At 34.7% G+C, this 8,201-nt stretch overlaps 1 protein-coding gene across 2 annotated transcripts; it reads left to right on the forward strand.

Annotated features, from left to right (window-relative positions):
* Positions 1-483: 483 nt before the first annotated feature.
* LOC109789535 (putative serine/threonine-protein kinase PBL28) lies at positions 484-7,478 on the forward strand. 2 transcript variants are annotated; one of them, XM_020348513.3, is made up of 8 exons: positions 484-831; positions 1,146-1,279; positions 3,960-4,054; positions 4,640-5,703; positions 5,838-5,998; positions 6,144-6,220; positions 6,335-6,656; positions 6,763-7,478. In XM_020348513.3, the coding sequence occupies exons 1-8, from the start codon at positions 633-635 to the stop codon at positions 6,910-6,912; spliced, it is 2,202 nt and encodes a 733-aa protein (XP_020204102.1). In that variant the 5' UTR covers positions 484-632; the 3' UTR covers positions 6,913-7,478. The 2 variants fall into 2 exon arrangements, with proteins under 2 accessions (XP_020204102.1, XP_020204103.1); XM_020348514.3 differs by lacking the exon at positions 484-831 and having other exon boundaries at positions 1,225-1,279; positions 3,960-4,072.
* The last annotated feature ends 723 nt before the right edge of the window (positions 7,479-8,201 follow it).

Raw genomic sequence — 8,201 nt, forward strand, 5'->3', positions numbered from 1 at the left:
TTTAATGTTACATAACATTGTAAAAAGATAATCAAATTTTAAACAAACAAAAATTATTAAATCATCAAACAAAATAAAAAGGAAGAGTATTTCAATATTAAAACTTTTGTCAAGGTATAAAATGTTATCCAATCGAACACTAGTGCAACCTTTTGAGATTTTACTTTTTAGAATGCAAAGATTATTCCTATTAATAAAAAGTAAAAACGAAGACAGAGACAATCGCCAATCCTTGATATGCTTATTATTTTCCAAATAAACTAATTAATTTCACAGGATATGATTTATATCACATTTATATTTACGCGATCGCCTAGAATTTCCTATGTGCTACGTCACAGAGACAGAGACAACACCAGCCTCACCACTCACCAAGTAATAACTAACAACTATTTAGTGTCCGTAACTCGGGTTAGGTTAACTAACCATGGTTATTAAATGCCAGTTGGGAGACATGGGACTTGAAGTTAAGACCGCAAAATAATGCAACGATCAAGGTCACACACTCTGACACGCATTACGCACCGCAATGCATACGTGAGGACCAGACGAGACAACGCGCGCACCCGATCCAAACTCCAAACCTTCCTCACTTTCCATCTTACACACTTTTTCACACTCAACACGTTCCAATGCTAAGAGACCAATGCGTTGGTTCCGTAAGCGCCAGGCACAGCGCCACCGCTATCGCCACCGTCTCCAACAAAGTTCTGGTGGCCGTCAAGGCGGAGAAGGTCATCTCCAACACCGCATTAGCCTGGGCTCTCACTCATGTCGTTCACTCCAGCGACTGCATAACGCTTCTCGCCGTTTACTGTCCTCGCAAAACCGGTACCTATATAATTGCCGTTTACTTCGCTCAATTAAATTCAATTTTAATCGGAAAATTGAAGCGTCAATTCTTAGGATAAAAAACTTATATGCACCTGTTACATGTTTTGATGTCATTTTCGGATCGGAATTTCACGTCGTGTAATAATAATTTGGATTAAAAGTCAACACAGATTTTCAAGGTGAAATTTCGATTCTAACTGAAATATAACACCATATGTATTCATGAAATTGTAGTTCTGATTCATGTTGATTCAATTGGCAATTGGCATAGAGTATTTGAAATAATTATGCGTGGATGTGGATTGTTGCAGGCAGAAGGTTCTGGAACTTTTCGAGACTTGGCGGAGACTGCACGAACGGAGCGGCGAGGAAGTTGCCGGAGCAAATTTCCGATATCTCCGAGTCTTGTGCTCAGATGGTGCTTCAGTTGAACAATCAAATTGAGGTAATTAACTTTGAAATTTACCTCAACTGAAATTATGAAACTATATAATATATAATTTACTACTTTCGGATTTTCTGTATATGATTTCGGAGTATCAGATTTAAAATTTATAGGAAATTATAATGTTAATCTTAAAATTGACAAATTGTGCAGTCGTATAAACCGCAAACCCGTACCCGCTGTCACTGGTAGTTTCCTCCACCTTTCTCTTTCAAGTGGTTGCCACGATATACTTAACGTTTAGTGTGACAAAAACGACTTCATTTTCTACCCGGTTTTTAATAACTTGATCAATCAGTTGTTAATCAATTTATTTTTCCGTTTTTTTTATAAAAAAAAGCTTATGACTTCATGACCGTATTCGCGCTGTCGTTTGTCTCATTCTTTTTCTGTTGGTGGACCTAGACGTGTACTTCGAACACATAATGTTATTATGTTTGCATTGCAAGCAAAATATAGAAACAGACAAGAATTAATAAATGAAAAAAAATAGAGTAGTTAAAACTATTATTTTTTTTTATGAATATTAGTGGAATCAAAAGACTATATTTTGAACAGAAAAAAAGTGGTGTCTCTCTTAAAAAAAATTATAAAAAAAAGAGAGTTACCCGTAACTATTCACTTTTAAGGATAAAAAAAAATGGAAACCAATTATAAGAAATCGCTAGTGAAACACCGAAACTTAAGTAGTTAAAATGAATAAGCAGCTTTATATGTTGGTATATATAAATAAATGGAGGAACCGAGGAAGTATTGAATTTTTTTTCCTATTTATTAAGATATAAGAAGAAAAATGAATAAAATTTTGATATTTAATAATTTATTTTCCTTCATACAAAATCATTTTTATATTATAAAATGATTTTATTTTAAAATAAAACGAAAATTTAAATACAATAAAAAGTTCTTTCATTTTGCTTTTTGTCATAGACAATCAGTCAAACTTTTGTATTTTCATTTAATTTTAGTCATCTCTATATTCTTGTTTACTATTTAAACTCAAACAAGCACAAAATAAAAGTATGAAAAACTATTATGCTGATTATTTTATATATTATATATTTTGTGTCAAATCTATATCAATAATTTTTGCTAATAATTTGTCCATTTTTTATTTCAATCATTTAAAATGTGTCTATACTCTCTATATATTTTATTCTTCTTCACCAAAAAAGACAATGTTGTGTCCTCAATTTTGCTTTTCAGTAACATGTCAGAGTTGAGGAAGTTTCTGATCTCTTCCTAGTTGTACCGGCTTGACTGTAGTTTGTTCGATTCATGTATGCTTTTGAAGTCTTGTCTTTATAATAAAGTCTATGATTTCTAAATAATTGCACATGCATAAAGCTCGGCATAACCAACTACACAAAAATAAGTTAAACAATGTTTGTCTATGTATGGTAAAGAAAAAGGGGAAAAGTTTTTTATATTTATATATGCGTTAAAAGCAAAGATTTGACCGTTATTGACAGTAAATAGTTAGTTGTAGTTAGTTTTATCACTGAATTTACACAAATAAAAAATAAGCTTTATTACTGAATGAGACTACACTCCTGATATGTCGGTAAGCTCCAACATGATCGATCGGTTGATAACTGGATTATTTTAAGTAGACTGATATTTGATTCTCTGACTAAGTATATGGAAAAGACTTTATTATAGAAAAAAACAACTCATTTATCTATAAAAATAATTAATTTTTGACTATCAACTAAAAGATATATTTGGCTCACAGAAAAACAAAATCTCTATATATGTAACTCTATGAACACAATTAGATGGAAAAAAAATTGTGATCAAATATTTTGCTCTCAAATTTCTTTACTTTTAGATCTATAAGCTCACTATGACTTCTAGAATTGAATTTCAAGATCTCAATTCTCTCTACAAACATTCACTACCCCAAACTCCATTAAGCTCGATGATGAAAACTTCTTAATCTGGTAGCAGCAAGAGCTTGCAACAATTCGTGGTTTGAAGCTCATCAAGTATTGAAGTGTATATATAATAGGTGATACAATCACCAAAATGTATCTCAGCTCTGAACATGAAGAAATTGATGATGTTGGTGATAATTATCAGAATTATGAGCAACCAGATGAGTTACCCATGGCTTGGCTAATTGATTCAAAGTCAAAACCAATATTCACAACCAACGTTTTCACATTAAATTTTGAAAAGATTGAAAGTCTATTTTGCATCGCAAAGAAGAACTAAATTCAAGAAACTCAAGCTGCAATTGCAAATGAATATTCACAAAAATATCCACAATTGGGTTTTTTAATTCCTTACATGGGATAAAAAATGGATGTTGATCGTTAAATATGTAAGAAGGAATGGATCTCACTGGTTTTCAAGAAAAAACACATTAGAATATTTTATTTAATTAAAGTGTAATATAATAAATACAAGAGTATATAGATACACATTAGAAATGTGTGCGAGCACTAAAATCATTACTTAAGCGAGGCTATGTATGATTACGAGTCGGAGTTCAAATCTATTTATGAAGTGAGATATGAATACGAGTTCACCCAAATTCTTTACATTGTCATTCCTATAGTGGAGTTGTATTAATTCGTCTAAAGAGTGCATTTTCCGTAAAACGGCTACAATATATCAAAGTATGGCATTGTATAATTGTTTTGGAAATGACTTTTATTGGTTTTTATAAATGCAGGTCAGGGTGAAGATTAAGGTGGTCATGGGTACTCCCAGTGGTGCTGTGGCGGCTGAAGCTAGATGGAGCGGTTCCCATTGGGTCATTCTGGACAAGTAATTAAACATGAAAAAGTATTTCTTTTTTCTGAGCTAGTTTATTCAGTTGATTGCGAATATGTTTTCTCATTTCTTCCATGCATACCCTGTGGGTGAGGTCAATTGACTTTGCGCATTTGACACGTTGGTGGGTGGGGGACCTCTTCTGCATTTCCTTTTGCGGCACATTTGCTTTGTGTCTTAAGGAGTATTACTCAACAATTGATTAGCGATACTTGGGAACCTTGTTTTTTCCAATTGCATGAGGTTAATCATTCAATTGATATATGCGTTGAATAGCCTCAACTATTGTCTCACCATCTAAAACAAGTACTTATTACCTACCAGTAAACAGAGAAAGCAACCTATTGCATTCTTTCCCCACCTAATCTTGGCTAGGTCCATTGAACATATTAATTAAATAGATGATATTTGTAAAGGTTGCGACATTATATTTGAGATTTGAAGAGGCACTGCCATGCTAGGATTTGATTGAACAACGGCACCACATAACTTCCAATCAGAAATAAGTAGAATTTTTCGGAGTTGCGTGGCCGAATGAAATAGTTGTTGATGAATGAATACCTTACATTGTTGAAACAGGAAATTAAAGCAAGAGGTAAAGCATTGCATTGATGAACTCAGCTGTAGCATTGTGGTGATGAATGGGTCACAGGCAAAAATCCACAGGCTTAACTTGGGATGTTCCGATGAACTCCAAACTCCTTTTTTCTCTGCTACTTCTTCACCAGGTATAGAAATCGGAAAGTTAAAAGGCAGAAAATTGAAGCATTCTACCCCAGTGAGTAGCCCTGAAGAAGCAGGTACTTCTGTCACGAGAAACATAGGAGTAAATTCAGGGTCAAGTTCTGGCTCGACGACTTCTCTTTTCCTAGTCTATGAACAAAACCCTCTGTACGAGGGTCAGGGCCCAGAGAAGAGAACAAACAAATCGAATGAACCAAAAGATTTTAACACCCCGCCACCATTATACTTTGATCTGGAAAGGGATCGGTCTCCCCCTTCATGGACACGTCCAACTTCATCTGTGGCTAGTGATAGCAAGACTACATTATGGATTCCTCAAAACCACATTGTAGACGAGAAGTTTCAGAAAGCTAAAAACAACAGTGTTATCCAAAGAACTAAATCTCCAACTTCGAAAACTTTACTCGAGAATTTTATACACTGTGATCAAGAGATGAGGACAAATGAAGTTGAGTTTAACCAAGCCCAAAGTAGAAGTTATATCCCCGACTCGGGCTTCAGAGATAATTCCATTCCTTTGGGCAGAACTACCTCTATACCTCCTCCCTTATGCTCTCAGTGTCAGAATAAAGCACCAGTATTTGGAAAGCCTCCTAAACGTTTTTCTTACAAAGAGCTGGAGGAAGCAACTGATATGTTCTCAGATGTCAATTTTTTGGCTGAAGGTGGATTTGGTGTGGTCCACAAGGGAATACTCAAAGATGGTCAGGTTGTTGCGGTGAAACAGTTAAAGTTTGGGGGCTCTCAAGCAGATCTTGATTTTTGCAGGGAAGTTCGGGTTTTGAGCTGTGCTCAACACAGAAATGTTGTACTGTTGATAGGTTTTTGTATAGAGGGCAATTTGAGGATATTAGTCTATGAGTACATATGCAACGGTTCCTTGGACCTCTACTTACATGGTATTTACCAACTTTATTTAAAACACTTCTTTAGGGTCCTTTCTTTCTTTCTTTCTTTCTCACTCTAATTTGTACTTGAATTTCCTATCAAACAATCCAAGGAGAGTTCACAAAGCTCATTATTTAATTAACAGGAGACGAGAGTATGCCTTTGGATTGGAACTCACGCTTAAAGATAGCGATTGGAGCTGCACGAGGCTTACGCTACCTTCATGAAGATTGTAGAGTTGGTTGTATAGTGCACAGAGACTTCCGACCCAAAAATATCCTCTTAACCCATGACTTTGAACCTCTGGTAATTACTGGCCCTTCCGCATATTTTGTTGCCAAAAGTTGACTTTTATATTTTGTTTGCAATCGCTCAATTGTAAAAGATAATGTTTCACAGATGAATAAGAAGAAAAATTGATGCTGAATCTAATCATTTACCATTCATTTAGGTGGCTGATTTTGGGCTTGCTAGGTGGCACTCAGAATGGAATATAGATACAGAAGGTCGTGTTATAGGAACTTCAGGGTATTTTTCTTGCTTTATGCATATATATATATATATATATATATATATATATTCTTCGTATCAAGATATGGAACATCATAGTTTTGATTCTAATGGTTACCTTACATAAACTAGGTATCTAGCACCGGAGTATCTTGACGCTGGGAACCTTACATACAAAGTAGATGTATATGCATTTGGAATTGTATTATTAGAATTAATTACAAGTAGAAGAATTAGTGACTTGGAACAGTTCAATGGACACTCGTATCTATCTGAATGGTTTCACCCCCTACGCATGTTAGAGCCCAGTCATATCTTACAAAACGTTCGATCTCTCAAACCATGCTTTGATTCTGAGGAGTCGTTGGAATTTAACCTTCAAATGCAAGCCATGGCACGAGCTGCTTCGTTGTGTTTACGTGTGGATCCTGATGCCAGACCCCCAATTTCAAAGGTATGATTTGTTTGGATTCTTTAATAAAAGCTGGTTGCTTAATGATCATATCGAGAAACACTATTTTTAATATATTGATTTTTTTTCCTTCTTATCGTAATTGTAGGTCCTGAGAGTGCTGGAAGGAGGAGATCCAGTTCGTCCTATGGGTTTAGACATCAATTCAGTTGGTAACACAAGTGGCCATTTAAGTGGTTTGAATTCACACACTACGCCTAAAGGTACCAGAAGTCATTCTCGAAGACTATCACATTAGATAATTCCTTCTGCTCTTGGGCTAGCTAAAGGATCTATTATTGGCTTTTGGCCATGTAGTTCTGTTTGAGCTGCATTGGATCAATTATTACCCATTTGAAGCGTGGAACTCTCTTGTACGCTTATAGAAACTTCCAGACAAGCACAGCACTTGGTGGAAAGCGGTAAGAACTGAGAAATCAATTTCTTAGCCTTATTAAAAAGTTAGATTTGTAATATGGCTGGAGTTTCCGGTGCCATGTAGTTCCTAACTCGCCATTCGTTTAATAGCAAAAAATTCACTTGACAGAGGGGATGTTTCTCTTTGCACTATTTTCTCTTGGATCCGAAGGGAAACCCCCAAATTTGGTTGTACAACGTGAGGCCCTTAATAATGATAAGTTTCAGTTTCAATAGGCGGGGCTACAAGGAATTAGGAACTTTAAACAAATCAGTTACAGATTCAGATTTAGCAGTATACATATATGTGTGCTGTTCACCTTTCCCCATTTATTTTTGTTAGTGGAAAATATATTAATTTTGAATACTATGGCTACTACAGTCCGTTTCAATTACTTTGCTTCTGTATTTTTGCCTTTACAGCACCTATTTTCTCCATGTGCAGTCCATTGATAGTTACATCTGTATCTATATACTGATACTCAGAAAGAAAAAGGAATAAAGGTTTTTTTACCCATGTATCTATTTTCGTTTTTTTTTCTTTGAAGTTAGAAATGAACGAACAACTAACAATTTATCTAAAATACCGCAACTATTTTAGAAAAAAGAAATAAAATATAGTGCAACTTTCATGTTATTTTAAGTTTGACTTTTGTTTGAAGATAAACAAAATTTGAAGTTGGGAGAGTTGATAAGTGTCAATTTTACTAAAAGAATATAACTTTATTGATACTTATTTGGTTAGGTTTAAAAGAAAAAAATAATTTGAACTCTAAAATTATTGTGAAAGTCAAAAAGACGTGTAAATTGGATAGTTGTTTACGAAGAGTTGATGATTTTTGAACTAATGAACCTCATTTTCCTATAAAATCTGATCAAGATTCAAAGTCTTTAAAAAATGTAGTAAGTCTCGAGCCAAATGAATTTTACTCGGCAAAATTTAAGAAAAATACAAGAGAGTCATTGCCAAGATGCTACTCAAATAGTGCTTCTAGAAGTGACCCCTAAAGCCTTGAGTAAGGCTTGTACACGAAAATATGACAGTTTCAAAATTTGCATGTATTTGTCAGCTCGACGACATAGGTCCTCCATGTTGTAAGGAGGTTTCTTGCATAAGTTGGAAGCGAAACG

This window comes from Cajanus cajan, chromosome 9 (assembly GCF_000230855.2).
Source record: "Cajanus cajan strain Asha chromosome 9, NIPB_CcT2T_4, whole genome shotgun sequence".
NCBI lineage: Eukaryota > Viridiplantae > Streptophyta > Magnoliopsida > Fabales > Fabaceae > Cajanus > Cajanus cajan.

Excerpts from the sequence above, each read along its gene's own strand:
- LOC109789535 (XM_020348513.3), top strand. The coding sequence starts at position 633 with ATGCTAAGAGACCAATGCGTTGGTTCCGTAAGCGCCAGGCACAGCGCC. Across the intron at positions 832-1,145 it reads TTACTGTCCTCGCAAAACCG|GCAGAAGGTTCTGGAACTTT; the intron begins GTACCTATATAA and ends GGATTGTTGCAG. Across the intron at positions 5,704-5,837 it reads CTTGGACCTCTACTTACATG|GAGACGAGAGTATGCCTTTG; the intron begins GTATTTACCAAC and ends TTTAATTAACAG.